The 22,564-nt window shown below is 38.5% G+C and overlaps 3 protein-coding genes across 3 annotated transcripts in view; all 3 read left to right on the top strand.

Annotated features, from left to right (window-relative positions):
• The first annotated feature begins 252 nt into the window (after positions 1–252).
• Positions 253–9,938, top strand: LOC134793033 (glutathione S-transferase 1-like). Its single transcript, XM_063764561.1, has 6 exons — positions 253–318; positions 4,359–4,498; positions 6,439–6,497; positions 7,454–7,601; positions 7,879–8,072; positions 9,600–9,938. Exons 1-6 carry the CDS (start codon positions 300–302, stop codon positions 9,724–9,726), a joined length of 687 nt encoding a protein of 228 aa, XP_063620631.1. The 5' UTR covers positions 253–299; the 3' UTR covers positions 9,727–9,938.
• A 960-nt stretch (positions 9,939–10,898) lies between these two features.
• Positions 10,899–19,196, top strand: LOC134793024 (glutathione S-transferase 1-like). The gene is made up of 6 exons (XM_063764552.1): positions 10,899–11,030; positions 12,776–12,927; positions 16,156–16,214; positions 16,734–16,881; positions 17,102–17,295; positions 19,065–19,196. The coding sequence occupies exons 1-6, from the start codon at positions 11,000–11,002 to the stop codon at positions 19,189–19,191; spliced, it is 711 nt and encodes a 236-aa protein (XP_063620622.1). The 5' UTR covers positions 10,899–10,999; the 3' UTR covers positions 19,192–19,196.
• A 460-nt stretch (positions 19,197–19,656) lies between these two features.
• The window catches only part of LOC134793032 (death-associated protein kinase related), a 341,430-nt gene continuing 338,522 nt past the window's right edge, over positions 19,657–22,564 (top strand). The window contains exon 1 of the mRNA XM_063764559.1: positions 19,657–20,235. Coding sequence (XP_063620629.1) covers positions 20,090–20,235 — 146 coding nt within the window. The 5' untranslated portion in view covers positions 19,657–20,089. The remainder of the gene's footprint in view (positions 20,236–22,564) is intronic.

The raw sequence follows: 22,564 nt of genomic DNA on the forward strand, positions 1-22,564 counted from the left end.
GTCTCCAATTTACGCACCAATTTTATTTGATTTATAGTGATATTTGAGCGCACTAAATTTTAAAAAAGCCCCCAAACGCGAATACCGCCGCACCTCGATTTTATCGTACAATCGAATAAAGTAGCCAAATTGGCGTTTGCGTCCCCATTACCTGATTTGATGAGACAATTTAATCAGATTGGCGAAAAATGGCTCTATGTATTGGCCTTATCAGTTTATTTTCGCGTTTTCGAGTGAGTCGCTATTAGTCGCTACGCGCCTCTCCGTGTGAACGTACGCTTACACCGCGCCCGGACAACATGAGTTTATATAATCAAGGTGGGTAAAAATAAATTTATGTTATATTATATTGTTACTCTTACTGTTAATAATAGGTGATGTGAAAAAATTACAAGTAACCAATGTCATTGGATTTATTCGATAATTTAGGTACCGCTGTTAATTTTTATCAATATTTATTATTCTTTATTTATTACCAATTTACCACACAGTTGCGATTTTGTGTACTAGGATGGTAACTAAACAACGTACAATTAGCAGGAACCACGACCCAACAAGACCTAGGAGTCATTATGTCTGACGATCTCAAGTGGGAACCCCATATTTCACAAATGGTAAAAAAGGCTAACTCCATAATCTACATAATCAGAAGAGCTTTTTGTATTCTCACCTCCGAAACAATGCTAAAGATATAAGTTCAAGACCTACATAAGACCAATTCTGGAATACGGTTTTCAGATATGGAATCCATACATCAAAAAAAATATTGACATGATCGAGCGAGTACAGCGTAGATTTACTAAAATTCCCGCACAGCTAAAGTCACTTTCGTACGAGGAAAGATTAATAGTCAAGCTGGGCCTGACAACACTGTAAAAAAGGCGGGAACGTGGCGACTTGATCGAGGCGTTCAAAATCATGCATGGATATTACTACGACTGTCCAGAACTAAGCGACCTGTTCACTCGAAATCCAAAGTACCCAAACACGCGCACAAGAGGACAATACCTTAAACTAGTAACAACAAAGCATAAAACAAATATCGGGAAAAACTTTATTGCAAACCGTATAGTAAATGCTTGGAACAAATTACCCTCTGAAGTTGTGAACTGTACATGTGTAAATCAATTTAAAAATAGACTCGACAAACTATCTAAATAGTGAAATCGTGGTAAGTGAACTATGATTTAGACGTACCAGCATCAGCTGCCTGTCTAAAAAGAAATAATAATAATAAGTACTTTTATACTCACTTTGTAAAAACTCACTCAACTCACTTTGTAAAGACCCAAATTAAATAAAGAGAATAATAATAATAACTAGCTGCAATGTAAAGTACATACGATAAACGGAGATTAGATAAGTAGAAACAGAAGTAATACCTACATAGGTATTACGTTGGTTAGGTTGTTCTAAGTGCAATACCTATTCGGTACAAAACACAAATATTGCACGCATAAATTATAATCGTGGTTTTATGCATCTGTAATGGGAAAATTACCTACATTTACATTGCATGGTTCGTCTCACTATCACTAAATAGGTATCACTAAAAGCTATAGGTATACCTAACACGGTTACAGTGTCACAATGACATCAATGCCCCATCAAGGTTGCCCGATATACGAAGGAATGTCACGAAGGCTTAAAATGCATTGATTTTCCACAGGAGCTAAGACTTTGTTCTGATAGGTACCTACTGCAGTGACGCTAAGCATATTATTATATATTAGGTACATATTAGATAGCCTGTACAATAATATATATCAGTTCTATGCGCGGCCGCTATTGCAAGTAGTAATGGCACTAAACGTAAGCCTAGGAAACGAATAGCAGGGTGGAACAGGCATGTCCAAGACTCTCATAGGGTGGCTAGGTCAAAGTTTCAAGAATGGACGCTCCAGGGCAGACCAGGGTATGGTGATTTATTTAAGGAAATGTGTGAACCGCGAAAAAATTTTAAGTCCCGCCTTAAGTGGTGTCAAGACCATCAAACACAAATTAAAATGGATATTTTAGCGTCACAGCATTCCAAGAAAGATTTCCGGTCGTTCTGGAAATCTACCAATAACATGAATCTTAGACCTGGCTACCCAGTGAGCGTGGATGGTAAGAGTGATGTATACGAAATAGCTAACTACTTCAAAGGCCATTTCTTTGTGAAGTCCCCTCTAGGACCATCGCAGGCTGAGGTGAGCAATGCTGAGATCATAAATGACCTGGTGGAGCCTGGATACACGGCTAAGCAAATAACTTCTACTATACGGTCTATGTCGAGAAGCAAGTCACCAGGGTCTCAGCATTGAGCATCTTCAGAATGCGGGGCCACACATCTCAAGGGTGCTAGCAATGTTCTATACACTATGTGTTAGACATTGTTATTTGCCCGAGGACTTAATAAAAACCATTGTTATACCTGTAGTCAAGAGTAAAACGGGAGACCTATCGGACTCTAGCAACTATATAGGCCCATCTCTCTTGCGACTATAGTGGCGAAGGTTTTTGGCAGTCCCAAGTAGCATTGCAAGCTGTATATAAGCTGTATTAAAGTTTATTTGTATACTATAAGCTGTACAGTTAGGCTGTATAAAGGCTGTATAAGCTTATACAGCCCTTATAAGTAAAAAAAGGGCCCAAATTATACAGCCTTTGGCGTTATTAGAGCTGTAGAGTAGCTGTATAAGCAATACATAAGCTGCATAATAGCTGCATTACAGCTATATTTCGGTGTAACAGGAAACCTTAACACTACAGATAATCTCTTATAAGTACGATATAAGAATATAAGTTTTAAATGAGTTATAAGAAAGAATCACAAGAGAATAATAATCATTTAAGTAACTAAAATGTCTTAATCTTGTCCATTCGTAATATAGTAATGGCGACAATAAAGTGTTATAGTGGATGGTAAAAGTAAAAGTAAATATTATACAGGACTTGAATGGAATATTACATTATTGGTAAGTGCGGATTATTATTTATTGTGAACCTGTGTATCTTTTCTGGCAAAATATTTACGCGCCTGCAAAATAACAAAGAGAAACCATAAGGAAAATATCAAAAATCGGTAAAGTTACTGTTTGTTTTTAAGGTTAGAGTATCAAAAATATTTATAAATATTACTTCTAAGGCTAAACAATTTATTTTAGCTGGTAATCATAACACGGCATTAGTCTGCTAAATATTTGCAAGTATTTCTTTAATTATATTTACAAATACGTTTTTTTTTATTGTAAAATGGCGACAATTTTTAAACAGCCTACAGGATAGTTGGAGAGCATTATAATCTTAGTAGCTGTGTTGTGTAATAAATGGAGTGTCTTTTACAGCTTTTGTAATTAAAACAGCTTTATAATAGAATATTTGTATTCGTTTGGCTGTATTTCGGTTCTCCGTGCATAAGTTATAATTCTCTTTAGAGATCCGTATAACAAATAAAAAACCTGTACTGTAACTGTCATATATTCCTTTAGTTTTATAATACACTTATTTTCAGAAATCATTACACTACTATACTTATACGAGTGTAAAATTACGCCAAAAGATTGTTATAAGCGACTCTATCAGTAATACAGAAAAAAGCTGTACTATAGCTGCCATTTATTCATTTGGTTGTATAATACCCTAACAGACAGAAGTTATACAACTACTATTCTTATAGGAGAGTGAGATTACGCCATAAGAAATAGCTTTAAAACGGGGTTGACAGATACATTTGTACAGCTACAAGTGCCAAGTGATACTACAATACAGCCTGTATACAGCTTTTACGATAAAATTAGCTTGTAGTGTTTCACAACACTTAATGTTTTAAAACGGAGTTGACAGATACTTTTGTACAGCTAAAAGTGCCAAGTGTTACTACAATACAGCCTGTATACAGCTTTTACGATAGAATTAGCTTGTAGTCTCGCACAACACTTTTAGTTTTATAGTAGATTTTTTATATTCTGATAAAGCACCCCATGCTTCCGCAGAATCCTTTATAATGATTTTATACAGCTTGAGCTGTATAATGTCTGTAAAGTACCTTTTATACAGCTTAAATCTTTTCTGACACTCTTATACGTCCGTTAAATCACTCTAAGTTCTTAATTGGCTGCTATATTGATGTTACCGACACTTCCATGCTACTTGGGAGTGTCCTTAATGCGCAGTTAAATAGGTATGTGTGTATTAATCATAACCAGTTTGGTTTTCGACCTGGATTATCCACTGAAAGCGCCATACTGTGCCTTAAGCATACTGTCAAGTCCTATGTATACCCGGCTCGTACTAATGAGTTTTTCGGAACTTACGTACGAAATATCATTTGATATTTCAGTTTATCATATTTGAGTTTCCAACGTATTCAACAGCGCGCCTGGTCCTATACAAGCACGATGCGAGCCCACCGGCCAATGCAGTCCGCATGGTCGGCGCCATATTGGGCCTGCAGTTCGACTACGAGGAGCCCAACTTGATCAAAGGCGAGCACAAGTCGCCAGAGTTTAAGAAGGTAACTGCGACTACCTAATATTAATTGTTTTTAGCATGTTCAACGGCGGCGCGCCTAATCCTATAGGTGCAAGCGAGATGCGAGCCCGCACCGGCCAATGCAGTCCGCATGTTCGGCGCCATATTGGGGCTGTAGTTCGACTATGAGGAGCCCAACTTGATCAAAGGCGAGCACAAGTCGCCCGAGTTTAAGACGGTCCGTACGTACAGTCGACGTCAAAAATATGTTTACACTTTTACACCTTACTCCTTTGTAATAAGGCGAAAAATGTAAATATATCTTTGACGTCGACTGTACCATCGCCCACACTGTTAACTGTACATCGGTGGGCCTTATTAATATTAGAAAATGGCAAATATCTACTAAACTAGAAGCACTTTCTACTGTAGTAACAGTACGAAGGTGACGTGGTAAGCGTTGCAGTAGCGTAAGTGTTGCTAAAGTACGAAGTGCTTTTGGTTTTATAGATATTTACCATTTTCTAAATTACCCCGCATTCGAAATTATCCCAATGCACTTTGTGCCTTTTGTAATGCATCCCGTCGGAGGGATGGGGGCGGGTGTGAAGAGTCTCCAGGACATAATACAACTATGTGTACATACAACTGTTAAAGGAGACCGATCCCGAGGACGTGCCTGCCTTCGTTGCGAAGCGGCTAGACCGGTTAGCTTTGATCACGTCAACGTCACCAGGCTGCTGAAGGACATAATATTCCTGAAGACGAGTCTGGCAGAAGTGCAGGCTAAGTTAGAGGTATCTAATAATACCATCAGTGAGCTACGTTCTGAATTGGCGTTAATTCGTAGCGTACGTTCGGAATGTAGGTCAGATACCGCTAACATAGCCGTGTGTCACAGTGCGCGGAATGTGTCCATCGGCGGCTTTGAACCCGCGAATTTTGATGCGTCGGCGATTGCTGAGCAGGCGACCGCCGACCCGCGCCCCGCCACCCGCCGCCCGCCCGTCACCGGAGACGCGCACGTCACGCGAGAGTACGTTAACCCCGAAACGTTCTTAAGTTGCTACTGCCGCTAAGCCGCCTGCTGTGTCCAAGCCTAAGCAGCGGCCGAAGAAAGGGGTGCAGAGCCTTTGCGAACCTGTTCACAAGGACCAATCACAGCCGACTCTAACGGAGTCGCGATGCGACGAGGATGGTTTCAAGAAGGTGGAGAGAGGAGAAAACCGGCTCGTCAGAATCAGTGTGGTACCGCACCGACTGGACCCAACCATTTGCTGCGTCCTGCAACACCGTCGAAGGTGCTGAATGTGTCCCGTCTACATTACCTTACGAAGGTCGATGACATCGTAAAGTATGTGAAGGCGAAGACCGGATTCATCCTGAGGGTCGCGAAGTTGGAATCTGGACACAATGCGAATTTTAAAACCTTCACCAAGGAGGAGTTTTGGCCGAAGGGTGTCAAGTTTCGACGGTTCCGCGGTCGGCTCCCAGACACTGCGGGGTTGCGTTATGCATCGCAACCATAATGTGATTTGTAGTGTTTAGTTTTAAAATATATTTTTATATATGTATGCTAGTTGCAAGGTATTTATGTATGGGCCACTAGTTGCCTGAGATAAAATGTTCATTACATTTGTAATAAGGTCCACCGATGTATAGTTAGGAGTGTTGCTGTTTGTACCAACATACAGTTTAGTTTCGAGTATCTACTCAAAATTACTAAGATAAGATAAGATTTCTTTATTGTCAAAGCTGTGTTATTGAAACTAGAGCACAAGTCGCCTGACCTGCAGCCGAAGTGACCTGAGTACTACGACTACGACAAATTTTACTAGAGGTTAAGTACTTAGCTAATTGGTTAATTATGGCGGGAAAGGCGGCCTTTGCCCAGCAGTGGCAGCACTCTTATAGGCTAATAAAAGCTACTTTGTAAAATACCTACGTTGCTGTTGCTACTAAAGTATTCTATTTTTATTTCAGATCAACCCAATGTCTACTATACCGGTGCTGAAAGACGGAAACCTCGTTGTTTCAGAAAGGTACGTATTTATATGTGACGTTATCTATGAAAAGGGACCTTATTGTCGATGGCGTTTACGCCGCACAGCGTTTCCTAGATAATGCCCCATATAGGTAACTAAGACTTATATTTATAATATGTTCTGAACTTTTCCTTTAAATTCTTAAACAAAGTAATAGATTGTGTCACAAGGGAGCAAAATGACATATTTACGGCGTGGGCGTACCCTACCCTACCCTACTCTGAGCGAAGTGAGTCAAGTGAGGGATTCAAGTGTTAACGCCTGCCCAACGCCTGCCGTGACACATACTGCTTTTCACATCACCCTATACCAAAGAGAATAGTGTATAGAGGCGGATTGTCATCAAAGTACCTAAATTATGTAGCCACTGTAAATTTACTGCCATCTTTCGACAGATGATTAAAACTGTTAGAACGCCATTTGACTTTGATCCTTATTCTTCCACTGATATTTGTTAAATATTGAAATTAACGCTATCTACTCGACTGTAGGCTAAAGGTTATGGCGCCATCGCTCGAAAAGATTGCACCATACCTTTGGCCTACTCTCGAGTAGATGGCGTTAATATTAATATTTAACAAGTTAACACATATCAGTGAAAGAATAATTATCAAAGTCAAATGGCGTTCTAACAGGTTTAATCTTCTGTCGAAAGATGGCAGTAAATGTACTGTAGAGTGTAGCTACGTAATTTACCATGACAGTAACTCTCTATTTCAAATTCTCTTTGCCTTATACGTTCTAAAAGGGAATCTCCACTTGTATCATTTTAAAACACGGACATATCGCAACTCCTTAGGAATTGCTTGGGTAGGTATCTATTTTTTACACTCTTATATATAACAGATAACCAGGTAGGTACATATTTTTAAATGGGGATGTGTTGTAAAGTTACCAAAGTTATTTTATTTTTCTCCAAAATTGTTCTAATGATATGCTTTGTTTCATTACAGTCACGCGATAATCCTGTACCTCCTGAACAAGTACGGTGTCGAACATAAGGAGACACTCTACCCTCCTGACCCGGCCACGCGCGCCATAGTCGACCAGTGCCTTTACTTCGACGCGGGCGTGCTCTTTTCATACATGCGAGCAGTTACTGTAAGTTATCGACTCCACCGAGTGACCTTTATTTAAGATTTTTTTTTCTAGCTTATCCGAGTATCCCACTGCTGGGAAAAGGCCTCTCCCCTTAATTTCCACGACTCCCGATTTGGTGTTTCCTCCGGCCAGTTGTTCAGGAAGCTGTCCAGGTCATCCCGCCATCTCCGTTTGGGCCTACCGCGTCCACGTCCCTCTACCGGCATCCACACATTTAAGATATAGGCAAATAATAAAACATTTATATTTACTCTACTTTAAAATTACATAATTACAGGTACCAACATTCACGAGCACACTAGACGGTCCTACCGAAAAGCACATATCGGACATAGAGGAGGGTTACTCTGTACTCGAGGCATACTTGAGTCAACGGGCGTACGTGGCCGCGGACCGTCTGACTGTGGCGGACATCTCTATCGGGTCTACAGTCGCTGCGTTGCTGGGGATCCACGCTTTGGACGCTAATAAGTAAGTTTACTAGGCTATAAGGTCCATTATTCGCGGGCAAGTACTGTCCTAATAAGAACATATCCGGCATAGAGGAGGGTTACTCTATAGTCGAGGCATACTTGGGTCAACGGGCGTACGTGGCCGCGGACCGTCTGACTGTGGCGGACATCTCTATCGGGTCTACAGTCGCTGCGTTGCTGGGGATCCACGCTTTGGACGCTAATAAGTAAGTTTACTAGGCTATAAGGTCCATTATTCGCGGGCAAGTACTGTCCTAATAAGAACATATCCGGCATAGAGGAGGGTTACTCTATAGTCGAGGCATACTTGGGTCAACGGGCGTACGTGGCCGCGGACCGTCTGACTGTGGCGGACATCTCTATCGGGTCTACAGTCGCTGCGTTGCTGGGGATCCACGCTTTGGACGCTAATAAGTAAGTTTACTAGGCTATAAGGTCCAAGCGCGGCAAGGACTATCCTAATTCCCGTGAGACCTAGAGGAAACTTTTTTTATGTACGTAGGTAAGTAACCCTCGGTGCGTTGATCTGACTCGCACTTGGCATTTTTGTTAATTTCGTTGCTATAGTATGGTCTAATTTCTAATGAACTTAGAAATCTTCAAAACATTAAGGCCAAGCGCGCACCACGACTTTTTGTCGCGCGATAATTTAGTCGCAGAAATGTAACGTATGTGTTTATATGGCAGTGCGCGCATATGCGACAAAAAACTCGCAGCGATTTTAAAATTGTGATTTGTCACATTTTTCCGCGGCTGCTCGCGACGCGATTGTCGCAAAGTGAATTGCAGCATACGGAGCTGTATGGCCCCGCGCGCACTGCGATAATAAAATCGCACCCGGACCTCAGTCGGCATATCGCTCTCCAAGCGTCAACATGTCGGAACCTGCTGCTGAAGACGCTAGATGTTGACCATTTAATTATGGAAATAGAAGGAGATCACCTTTGTGGTATAAATACTCAAAGTCATACAGCGATCACATATTAAAGACAACGTTTCATGACAAACGACTGGTACGAAATCCATGTTGAGAATGAACAAACCGCGACTTTTTCATCGCAGTGCGCGCAGTGAATTTTCTGCGATATATTACAGCGCGATTCTAAAATCGTGTCGCAAAAACTAAAATCGTGGTGCGCGCTTAGGCTTAAGCCGCTATTATACTGTTTAAGGCCGAGCACGCACCACCTATATAAAATCGCACCCCGGACCTCAGTCGGCTATTGGCTCTCCAAGCGTCAACATATCGGAACCTGCTTCTCCAATGGAACCACAAGATGAGACGCTTGATGTTGACCGTTTAATTATGGAAATAGAAGGAGATCACCTTTGTGTCTATAAGAAGACACGTTTCACGACAAGCGACTGGTACGAAATCCATGTTGAGAATGAACAAATCGTCGACTTTTTCATCGCAGTGCGCGCAGTGGATTTTCTGCGATATATTACAGCGCGATTCTAAAATCGTGTCGCAAAAATTTAAATCGTGGTGCGCGCTTGGCTTTACTATTTATATTTGTCGTAGGTTCCCGAAGATTAAGGCGTGGTTTGATCGCCTGTCGGCAGAAAGCTACTTCAAGGAGGTCAACGCGCCGGGCGCCGCCTTATTGGCCAAGTCGCTCAGAAACCTCTGGAGTTCCAGGCGTCCATAGGCTACGGAGACTGCTTACCATCAGGCGGGCCGTATGCTTATTGGCCACCGACGTAGTATAAAATAACACTACTGGATGAAGAATAAAAAATAAAGATAGAAACTGTTTTTATTGTTTATTTACTATCTGTGACATTTACATTTGTGTTCGTCTTCTTCCTTTTACTTGTTGTAAAGTTGTTGCTGGTTGAGACTCGAGTCCTTTCAGTCCTCTACTTTGAGACTCGACTGTGTTTTTCAGACTCACATAATTAAGTTGAAACTCGAATTATTTTAACTTGTTAGAGACCCCAGTCTTTTGTAGGGAATCCCTTTGAGATAACTCTTATTTTAAGAAAAAATATTACAGGTACAAAATACAAATACTTAGATAAATTATGCAATTTTATTGTAATATATAAATATTATAGGACATTCTTACACAGATTGACTAAGTCCCACACTCCACAGTAAGCTCAAGAAGGCTTGTGTTGTGGGTACTCAGACAACGATATATATAATATTATATACATACTTAAATACACAGAAAACAACCACGACTCAGGAACAAATATCTGTGTCATCACACAAATAAATGCCCTTACTGGGATTCGAAACCAGGACCATCGGCTTCACAGGCAAAATACAGCAGGCAGGTATTTACGCAGGTAATACGTTACATTGTAAAACAATGTGGCGCTTGATAAGTTATATATCGAATTTTCAACATCGTACAGCGCCATCTATTCAAGCTATCAAAAATAAGGCTACGTGCAATAATCTACACCACATTACAAGGTCCCACATGCCCATAAGGCACAAACAAATTTTCGGATTTTGATTTAAATGGCAAGCCGATCCTATCATTAATAGAGGTATGTTATCAACTCTTTCACCCTTATTATAGTTTCGCAATGTCCATTTGTCTGTCCCTCCACTTAAAGCGCCTGTTAGAAAAGAAATAGAAATTACTTCTTGCGGAGACGCTTTGCCGAATATAAATTAGAGTGGTATTCCACCTGTCCAATGTGTATTATGATTTTGACTCGCTTATTGCTTAATGAGAAAGTAAGTCGCAATGAGATTAAACCAATATATTGGACAGATGGAATACCACCCTTACCCATTCATGGATCTCACTGAACAGCCTAACCTCACTAGCTCCTACTACCGGTCAGCTGTACTTTGGTCGTGCTACTTCGTGCTCATTCAAGGCTGACAGTTTATTTTTATGTTGTCGAGTGAGTCGCTACGCACCTCTCGGTGTCAACGTACGCTTACACCGCGGCAACAACATGAGATTAACGAAAACTTTGTTTAATCAAGGTAAATTGGATTTTATAGGGTTTCCATGATAATAAGGTTAAACATTTGTGTAGAGGTAAATGTTTTTGGTGATGGATTTGCTGTGGTTATCTTTGGTTTGGTTGATATGTTATTGTTTTATTCAAGTGTGGTAGTTGTCGAGTATGAATGAAATACCAGATTGTTTGTTGTTTTTAACCGGCTTGTAGGTAAAATAGAGGTTCAAAATTAAAAAAAAAAGAGCAATTCTGAATTAACCTATTCTTCTCCTTTAGGTATATCGATTTACTTTTATGGTACAAACGGTAAAACTCTTAACTGTCTACTCTTATTAGTGGGCCTTATGCCTTTTGGAATAAGATCCACCGATGGACAGTTAACACTGTGGGCGATGGTACCTAATAACAAATACATTAGTTTAATTATAGGTACTCTGTATCTTTAGGTATTTAAATAAAAGTAAACAAACAATGTGTACATTTTCGGGTAGTTTATAACATTTATTGGTTAACCAACCAAATAGAAAAGCGCCTGGATCTGTCACTGAACGACCTGACTTTAACCTACATTATTAGATCATGTAATGTTTACATCTACCCTCAACTGGCTTAAGGAGCCATTTGAGGGTAGATTTTGTTTACTTTTATTTAAACACCTAAAGATACAGACTATAGGTAGGTACTTATACTGAAATAATAACTAACATTTTTATATGAGCGTGGTAATTTTTTAACGACGCTGGCGGTGCTGCTATTTCTAAGTTGGGTTTATTTGATAGTTTGCCGCTGTTCATTATTAATAATTATTAATATTATCAATATTTATTAATCTTTACCACACGGTTGTTGTAAGTATTAGGATTAGGAGTTTAGGACGGTATATATCTATCTGTGATGTAAAGTATGTGCAATAAACAGAGATTAGATAAGTTAGAAACAGAGGTGATATTATATTACGTTAAATCATTTATCACTACACCTTATAAAACAAAGTCCCCCGCCGCGTCTGTCTGTTTGTGTGTTGTATGTTCGTGATAAACTCAAAAACTACTGAACGGATCTTCATGCGAATTTCACCTATCAATAGTGTTTCTTAAGGAAGGTGTATAATTTGCTAACCCGTGCGAAACCCGTGTTAATCGTGGCTTCAGTGACGGATTTGCCCTAAGGCCAATTAAGTAGGCCCTGGCCTCGGGCGGCAAGTTTTTTGAGGGCGGCAAATTGTGACAAAAAATTAGTTGATGATAACAAGAAATAACTCAAAATGTTGTCAATATGATGATGGGTGCTGAGAAAGGGGCGGCTACAGGGCCTGCATGGGACCTATAGGGCGGCAAAGACTGCTAATCCGCCACTGCATGGCTTTATGACTCTGCAATGGGAAAATTACCTATTGCATTGTTCATGTCACTAAGTAAAAAAGATATATCTATCACGGTAACATCAACAGCATAACGATGACGTCAAAACGTTCACTCTCCCAATATCACACAATCTTCTTTGAGCTAATTATAAAATGTTCTTACCCTGATTACTTTAGGTACCCCTCTAGGATACGTGAAGGAATTATTATAAAAACCTCTAGAGTTAGACCTAGATAAGTCTGCAACGATTTTGATAGGACACGTATAATTTCACAGAAGTTTGAGGTTTAAAATAACACTTGCACTGCGTTGTGCTATCAAAATCGTTGCAGACTTATCTTGGTCTAATTCTACAAGTGTCATAAAGTGTATTACCAATAATTGTTCTAATAATTGTTTCCAGCATGTTCAACAGCGCGCCTGATCCTATACAAGCGCGATGCGAGCCCACCGTCCAATGCAGTCCGCATGGTCGGCGCCATATTGGGGCTTCAGTTCGACTATGTGGAGCCCGACTTGATCAAAGGCGAGCACAAGTCGCCTGAATTTAGGAAGGTTTGTCTTTGTACCAATATACATAGGTACCTACTAATGCCGTGTCTTGCTATTTCAGTCAGTCTCGGTACAAAAAGTACCTACTGAGTTTGACTGAAGTAGCATGGCAAATACGAACGTTTCCGAGAAAATACGATTGGAAACAATTATGCACTAGGTACATCTTGTAGTTATGGTAGTTAATGTTACCTACTTCTGTTGTTTTTGCTTAGAAGTGCCCTCTGTGTTGAGCGTTTTCATCTTATCGTAGTTTTTAGGGTTCCGTACCCAAAGGGTAAAACGGGACACTATTACTAAGACTCCGCTGTCCGTCCGTCCGTCCGTCTGTCACCAGGCTGTATCTCACGAAACGTGATAGCTAGACAGTTGAAATTTGACAGATGATGTATTTCTGTTACCGCTATAACAACAAATACTAAAAACAGAATAAAATAAAGATTTAAGTGGGGCTCCCATACAACAAACGTGATTTTTGACCGAAGTTAAGCAACGTCGGGCGCGGTCAGTACTTGGATGGGTGACCGTTTTTTTTTGCCGTTTTTTGCATTATGGTCGTGCGCGAGTCCGACTCGCACTTGCCCGGTTTTTTACAACAGGCGGCGTATAGACTGGTCATATTTTTCATAAAATCGATTTCGACTGGCAAAGCATATTACTTTTTGACAACCGGGTTTTTTAACCTTATGAAACCCCGCTGAATCCGAATTTGCCGGTTGCTTGATCGAAATCATGACCGGAAGTGAGATATTTGACATTAAAGGTCCCTTTTTTAGTTTTTCGTAAATAACTCTTAAACGGTGGCGCATAGCAAAAAATGTTCTATTACATAAGTAATCTGCATAAAATTGCCTACAAGAAAGATTCAGTACAATTTTTCGCTAGGATCAATATTCAAAGAGATATTAACGCGGGAAATTTAATTATAATCACTTCTAAGGCCCCTTTTTTAGTTTTTTTAGTTTTAAATAACTCATAAACGGTGGCCAATATTAAAAAATGTTGTTAAACGATAATAATAATCTACATGAAATTTTGTACAAAATAGATTCAGTACAGTTTTTGCAGGGTTCAATATTTAAAAAGATAATAAAGAGGGAAAGTTAATTATAATAAATTCTAAGTTTCCTTGTTTTTATTTATTCGTTAATAATTTGAAAAGTATGACTCATAGCAAAAAAAAATCTTATACATAAATAATAAACATTAAAGTTTCCACAAGAAACATGTAGAACACTTTTCGCTAGGATCAATATTTAAAAAGACAAAGCAGCGGATAAGTTAATTATAATCAATTTAAAAATCCCTTTTTAGTTTTTTGTAAATAACTCGTAAACGGTGTCCCATAGCAAAATAGGTTTTTAAGAATAAATTATCTACATAAAATTTCCTCCAAAAAATATCTTGAACACTTTTATCTAGGATCAATATTTAAAGCGATATTAAAGGAAGAAAGTTAATTACAATCAGTTCACAGGTCACTTTTTTTTAGTTTTTCGTAAATAACTCGTAAACGGTGGCCCGTTGGAAGACAATATTGTACATAAATATTAAACATAAAATTGTCCACAAAAAAGGTTCAGTGCACTTTTTCGCTACGATCAATATTTCATGAGATTTTAAAGGGGGTAAGTTAATTATAATCAATTCTACACATTATTTAACTTTCCCGCTTTAATAGCTTTATAAATATTGATCCTAGCGAAAAGTGTTCCACATGTGTCTTATAGGAAATTAAATGTAAATTATTTATGTATTAGATTATTTTTGGCTATGGGTCATACTTTACAAATTATTTACGAAAAACTAAAAAAAGTGACATGTGAATTGATTGTAATGAACTTTCTTCCTTTAATATCCTTTCAAATATTGATCCTAGAGAAAAGTGTTCAATATCTTTTTCGTAGAAAATATTATGCCGATTATTTATTTACAAGAACATTATGAACTTATTTTGCTATGAGCCTTATTTTACGAGTCATTTACGAAAACCTAAAAATAGGGACCTGGAAATTGATTGTAATTAACTTTCCCACTTTAATACCTCTTTAAATATTGATCGTAGCGAATAAGTGTACAGAACCTTTTTCGTGGACAATTTTATGTTTAATATTCATTTATAATATTGTTTTGCAACGGGCCACCGTTTACGAGTTATTTACGAAAAACTAAAAAAAAGTGACCTGTGAACTGATTGTAATTAACTTTCTTCCTTAAATATCGCTTTAAATATTGATCCTAGAGAAAAGTGTTCCAGATGTGTTTTCGAGGAAATTTTATGTAGATATTTTATTCTTATAAACCTATTTTGCTATTTACAAAAAACTAAAAAGGGACTTTAAAATTGATTGTAATTAACTTACCCGCTGCTTTGTCTTTTTAAATATTGATCCTAGCGAAAAGTGTTCTAAATGTTTCTTGTAGGAAATTTTATGTTTATTATTTATGTATAAGATTTTTTTGCTACGAGTCATATTTTTCAAATTATTAACGAAAAAATAAAAAACAAGGAACCTTACAATTTATTATAATTAACTTTCCCTCTTTATTATCTTTTTAAATATTGATCCCTGCTAAAAGTGTACCGAATCTTTTGTGTTCAAAATTGTATGTAGATTATTAACGTTTAACAATATTTTTTGATATTGGCCACCGTTTATGAGTTATTTACGAAAAACTAAAAAAAGGGACATTAGAAGTGATTATAATTAAATTTCCCGCGTTAATATCTCTTTGAATATTGATCCTAGCGAAAAATTGTACTGAACCTTTCTTGTAGACAATTTTATGCAGATTACTTATGTAATAGAAGTAATAGAAAATTTTTTGGTATGCGCCACCGCCACCGTTTAAGAGTAATTTACGAAAAACTAAAAAAAGGGACCTTTAATGTCAAATATCTCACTTCCTGTCAAGATTTCGATCAAGCAACCGGCAAATTCGGATTCAGCGGGGTCTAATTAGGTTAAAAAACCTGGTTGCTTAAAAGTAATATGATTTGCCAGTCGCATCAAGAAGGAGAGCGATTTTGAATTTTTTTGTCTAGTCTAGTAGCACAGTCGCGTTATTATCGCTTGTCACCATGCCTGTCACGTTCTAACAATAGTAGGTATGTAAGTGCGAAAGGGACGCGCATAGTGATAGGTGATAAAAATGGAACCGTGCTGCGCCCGCAGGGGTTAATTATGATAGTACCTTGGATAATTTGAAGATTTATTATTATTTTTTCAGATAAACCCAATGTCCACTATACCGGTGCTGAAAGACGGAAACCTCACTGTGTCAGAAAGGTATATGCTTTTTGTGTGTCTAAAGGCCAGGTCACACCGGCTGCGTGCGTAGACGTGCACGTGCGCGTGCGCTAAAATGTTGGAGCTGCGCACGCACACGCCACGCAAGCGGTGTGTCGTCTCTCATAAAGAACTGTACATTACAACGTGCACGTGCACGTCTACGCACACGCACCCGGTGTGCACAGGCCTTTAGTGTCATTTCACGTCATCAAAATAATAATAAATAAAACTTATCGATATTAAACTTTCGTGAGACATGTTTTAAATTGTTTATACGACAACGGTTTCACTCACTTGAATTTTTAGTCGATATTGGCGACATGTTTCGGGCCCGTCTACTAAAAAATTTAAGTGAGTGAAACCGTTCCCGTTGTCGTATAAACAATAAATAAAACTATTGAATTTAAACTGCCATGAGAGTCTGAAGTCACCTCAAGTATTTTTTAGTCACTCGAGATGTTTCGGAGAGCCTAAGTCATTAAATTTTGTTCTCATGGTATTCTTACTTTATTTCAGTCACGCGATAATCCTATATCTCCTGAACAAGTATGGCGGCAAACATAAGGAGACGCTCTACCCTTCCGACTCGGCCACGCGCGCCATAGTCGACCAGTGCCTTTACTTCGACGCCGGCGTGCTGTTCCGGCAAATTCTGGAAGTGTCTGTAAGTTTCTCACTAGACCAACATTCGGAAACAAAAGCCTGGATTTTATTAGTAGGTACCTTACGAACAGCCGTGCGCTACTTACCTTCAGTTCACTTAATTATTACCCCTCATATGCTTAGACACGTGGATGAACTTTCTGTAAGATGACGAAGCGTGCGCTGTGGATCTGAAATTCTGAAGGTATGCATTTTTTTTTACTTGTATTTTTTAATTCCAGAGACCATCATTCGCTGGCAAATCAAACGGTCCCACCAAAAAGAACATATTCGACATAGAGGAGGGTTACTCTATCATCGAAGCATATTTAGAGAGCCGGCCGTACGTGGCCGCGGACCATCTGACTGTGGCAGACATCTCGCTCGGCTCTACGACAGCTGCGTTGCAGGGGATCCACGCTTTGGACGCTAATAAGTACCTAAGTTTAATAAGTAAGCTAGACGGTCCCACCAAAAATAATATATACGACATAAAGGAGGGTTACGCCGTGGTAGAGGCATAGGTATGTACTTGGAGAGCCGGCGATAAGTGGCCGCGGACCATCCGACTGTGGCGGACATCTCGCTTGGCTCTACTTTGGGCCCTAACCTAACCCTCCATCTTGAATACCCAGATGGAGGGTTAATGCCGTGGTCAAGACATAGATACAGTCAGCGTAACGTAATATGTAGTTCGGTACACCATATATAATTTGTATGGCGTACCGAACTATTTGAATACTTTGGATGCTATACCTACTATACGACGCTGACTGTATCTACTTAGAGAGCCGGTCGTACAGTCGCTATCATGTATATCGAAGCGGCCAAATTACATAGAGAGAGCCAATAGGGGCTTTGTTCAGAAAAGTATGGACAACTTGACAGCTCCTGTACCCTGTATCTGATGGCGTCTATACTTATCTACGTCGCCGCAGAGTATCTGATACCGGCAGACATCTCGCTCGGATCTGTTGTTGCGGCGTTGCAGGACACCATCAGTTCGAACAATTCAAGCATTTGACCGCTAGAGATGGCCACAGGCGCGCATGGTTACAATTTCATATTAACCTTCGTGCATTCGTTATACCTATAGAGAATAGGCATGGCATTCCATCGCCCACACTGTTAACTGTACACCTGTACACCTTATGCCTTTTGTAAAGGGGCTCACTGATTACGAGTTCGCCGGACGATATCAGCCTGTCATTTAAACGCAAAATTTGACAGTTCTGAACAACTGACCCGCTCCGCTCCGGCGAACTGGTAATCTGTGGGCCCCTTTATAAGGTCCACCGATGTACAGTTAGGAGTAGGGTTGCCAACCGTACTATATTATTGACCGGAGCGTAGCGAAGGTCTACGTTTCGACTGGAGCATTTTGCTTTTGTATGTCCGGATGTTCTCCTCTACAGGTCGCAATTCTTGACCGAATCTCGTGAAATTTTGTGACTGGATTCTATGTCTAAATAATTTTTTTTTGTCCGTCCGGTTTTTTGATTTTTTTTTAAATGGCGGAGTCGTGATAGCTCGCGCCTAAACAAATAGTGGTATCGGTACCATACGAGTGTTTTCTTTTTGAGATATGTTTATAGATTAAATGGCCAAAATTTCAGAAAATTTATTTCGCTGGTTTCGGAGGTATTGAGATATTTAATTTTAACTAATTTTAATTTGAGAAGGAGTAGCTAAATTTCGTCAACCCATCCAAGAACTATTTGGCTCAGTTTGTAAACGTCCGATTTTTCTGTTTGCACAGAGGGTCTGGGTTCGATCCCCAGTAATTGTATGCGGGGATATTTATATCTTTTTGTATTTTTTTACACATAAATTTCGTATTGTTTTTTTTTTAATTTACTATATTTAAAGCTCTTAGCACCATGTTATTTAAAGCTCTGCTCGCGAGGTCTACAGCTCACAGAGCCACTAGTATAGTATTGTACTATATTTTGGCTCTCTGTACTACATTTATATACTTTGGAAAAATATATAGTACGCTAAAATACTATATTTCCGATTAAACGTATATTACACTCATGTTTAGTATTTTATCTAAAAGTACTATATTTTTTTGAAATGTACTATATTTTTGATGCCTTATTATGGAAAATACTATATTCCACCAAAAAAAAGTTGGCAACCCTAGTTAGGAGTGTTGCTGTTTGTCCAAAGGACTAAAACATTAACGATCTCTATTTGTCGTAGGTTCCCGAAGACAAAAGCGTGGTTGGAGCGTCTCTCCACAGAAAGCTACTTCAAGGAGATAAACACACCGGGCGCTGCCTTGTTGGCCAAGATGCTCAGACACTTCTGGAAACAGAATAATAAATAATGAATAAAGAATGATTCAACTTCTTATCGTCATTTTACTTGTTCTGGGTCATCTAGCGGCAGTAAGATACACCATTTAAAAATTTCTTGCGCGCTTTGCTTACTTATCAATACATTGTTACTTTGTCCATAGATGTCACTACTGGTCTTAAGAGAGATATTTACTAGCGAATAATATGAAATATTAGGAAAATATGTATTTAAAAAATATCTATGTTTTCAATATTAAAGTTAATAGCGTATTTGTGATCTTGTTTATTAATCAACCATGTAATAAAAAGAGACATTACCTTCATTGAACATTCTGAAATTTTTGAACTTGATCTGTAGGCGCCATCTAGGATTTTACTTGCAAACTGCTTAACACAAGTAAAGTGACAGAGAACGGCTATATTAGGACTTCGCACGGAACGGAACAGGTATTAAATACTAGTTGTCAAATACGCGGTACCGGTACGGGTACGAATACCAGTTGCAACGCTCGTAACGGCAGAAACGTGTACGGCGAAGTGCGATCGACTCGTCGATGCGCAGCTGTCCGCGCCGCGCTTGTCAATTTTAAGTTTTCCGAATCGCGTGTGTAAATAAACAAATTATTTTACTTTTCATTGCGGATAATATAATGAAGTGATACAAATGTTTGTTTAAAACCGTGTTTACTAACAGTGGAGCGTTTGAATAAACCCGTAACCGCTTCTCGCAATGACAAGGGAGAGCACTCGGTTACCATTTGAGAAACCCGGAGGCATACAATGTTTCATGTGGCTTAATTGATGCCTCGTATTTGCTGATAAGTGTATACGTTGATTTCAAGGACTATTGTGAATCGTTCGGAAGTATTATAATCTTTGTTTCGAGTTTTAGACTCGGTCGTCAGTCGTCAAGAGTACACGTTGAAAATGAGTGTTATAAGTGGTTTGAGTAAAGCTGATTTCAAGACGGCGAGTGATGGGCTGCTGGAGCTATCCGAGGAGAGGCTCCGCAGTATAATGCGTACGGAGCCGATCACAGACGTCTACCACGTGGAACAGACTCCCTTTGCAAGGTTAGTTATTGTTTCCATTCACCTCACCTGTTGAACTTGAATTCAACCGTACGCGACCAAAAATTAGGGGTTAGGTTCTTTATAGTGCCTCCAGACCAACTCGAAATACCAGTTCCAGAAGCTATATTTAAAAACTACTGAAATACTTTTTTTGTTCGTCAAAACCTCCCCAAAAAAAGACCCGTTCCCAAGGACAATGTAAACAAAGTAGCTTTTTGCCTGTGCAGGAAGTAGTTAAAATCACCATGAAGGGAAAGAGGGCTTGGCTTGCATTTTAAACGAAACTGTTACATGGTCAATGTCACTGCAAGGCAATAACAAAATGTCTTTTTGTGAGCTCATTTAGCAAAAACTAAAATGTATAGATGCAGACTAGTGTTGTGCAATGAATACATAAAAAGTATAAAAACTAACCTTGAAATTGGAATAAAAGTATGACAAACCAAGTAGTGTTGTAATGTATTTACAGAATAAATTTTTACAACCTATGATTTAATGTTTTTAAAACCTCATTAAGTTTGCCATTGATAATGTGTAAATGTGTGAATGTAGGTTGACATTGAGTACATTATTTCATGTATCAGCTATGGAATTTATCAGCATGTTTTTGATAAACATGACTGATGTGAAGCAAGTGCCCCGATAAGGGAAGATAAGGCAGCTATTTTCTTGAACAAGGCCCGTGAATGTTAAGTTCTATCAAACACCTCCATTGGTGTAACTTAAAACAATAGCTGATAATATTCTAGAAATTTTAGTTTATGTTTAATGTACAGAGACAGAGTTTGAGTCTGCCTTTGAGAATAGTTTACTTGTAGTACTTTTCAATGTTAATACCTACATGTTTACATATGGACTATGTCACAGTTTTATCTATGATGACTAGAAATCCTATAATCCGACAGTTTACATGGAGTGTTGGTTTGAAGTGTCTTTTAAGAACTTTTAAAACTATTACTTATGCTGAGATTTCATTATTAAAGTTGTGCCATGAAATTAACACAACCACTTATTGTGTTTTTTTTTATAAACAATATAAACCCTCATTGAATCATATCATTGGACTTGAATTTTACAATTTTAAAATCAATATTTGTTTAGCCAAGCAAACATTTAGTAAATATGAAAAACGGGAGCATAATAACTATCAAAGTTTTATAGTTTACTTCGTTAATTTTTTACCATCAGCGAGGAAGTTAAATAAATGCACAATAAATGTTATTTGTCGGTACAGATTACAGATAGTTAATCATGATAAAAACAGCCACAATAGATATATTGTTCTTATAACCTACAGTGCAAATTAAATCTATTTCACAATATATGTACATGACAACAGCATAATAAGGAACATACTTAATAAGGAAATAATAGTCAGAACTTGAAGGAAAATAAGTAATAGGTATTTACATTATATTGATACTATTGCTGTACACAATAACTTCGTACCTATAAATATGTCAGAATTATATATTTATTTTTATTCTTATATAAGTTAGATCAACCATACCTGTTTACAATATCTGCTTTGTATTGAAGTATACTAATAAGCTGTGCTGTGTCTCATTTTAATTTTGTTTTGCCTGTTGTAAATAAAAAAGTAAAATAAAAACTTTTTACAAAAAAAAGCAAACCGACTTCAAAAAGGATGAAATAAAATATTATCCTCTTTGAAGTCTATGCGTTACCAACTGATATGTTTGAAGTCGGTGCCAAGCCAAATTTTGAAGCATACCATGACTTTGGTGCGATTCGATAAGGATTTACCTACGTTGGATTGACTTACACGACGACAATGAACGTACTTTCTGTAACTTAAAAATATGTTTATACTTTTCGCCTTATTACAAAGGAGTAAGGTGCAAAAGTGTAAACATATCATTGACGTCGACTGGACCTAAGAACACACCTCAGAACACACGATCAAACCTTCTTGGCGCAGTCCGTACCATGTTTGTCGGCACATTAGTGTAAATATAAATGCATTTTTTTGCCGTCGTATTTTTTAAAGAGCATTTCTTACTAATGCTCGAACAGTCTATAGCACGCAAGTGTGGGATTGGGACTGAGTTATTTTCCGTCCCTTATCCAGAGGACAACATTTCAAAATATTAAACAATTAAAGGAATTTACCTTCTTGCCAAATTTCACCTAAAGCGGTTCAGTTGTTTAGCCATGAAAAGGCGACAAAGAGGCAGACAGAATTCTTTACACATTTATAATAGTTATTAGTACAGTTCTAATGAGATTTATAGCCATAAATCTGATTATTTTTGTCTGGTACTGTTACTACTTGGCTTGGCACCGACTTCAAACATATCAGTTGGTA

The sequence above is a fragment of the Cydia splendana genome, chromosome 8 (genome assembly GCF_910591565.1).
Source record: "Cydia splendana chromosome 8, ilCydSple1.2, whole genome shotgun sequence".
Lineage (NCBI taxonomy): Eukaryota > Metazoa > Arthropoda > Insecta > Lepidoptera > Tortricidae > Cydia > Cydia splendana.

Excerpts from the sequence above, each read along its gene's own strand:
- LOC134793033 (XM_063764561.1), top strand. Across the intron at positions 7,602-7,878 it reads CATACATGCGAGCAGTTACT|GTACCAACATTCACGAGCAC; the intron begins GTAAGTTATCGA and ends ACATAATTACAG. Across the intron at positions 8,073-9,599 it reads CACGCTTTGGACGCTAATAA|GTTCCCGAAGATTAAGGCGT; the intron begins GTAAGTTTACTA and ends TATTTGTCGTAG.
- LOC134793024 (XM_063764552.1), top strand. The coding sequence starts at position 11,000 with ATGAGATTAACGAAAACTTTGTTTAATCAAG. Across the intron at positions 11,031-12,775 it reads GAAAACTTTGTTTAATCAAG|CATGTTCAACAGCGCGCCTG; the intron begins GTAAATTGGATT and ends AATTGTTTCCAG. Across the intron at positions 17,296-19,064 it reads CACGCTTTGGACGCTAATAA|GTTCCCGAAGACAAAAGCGT; the intron begins GTACCTAAGTTT and ends TATTTGTCGTAG.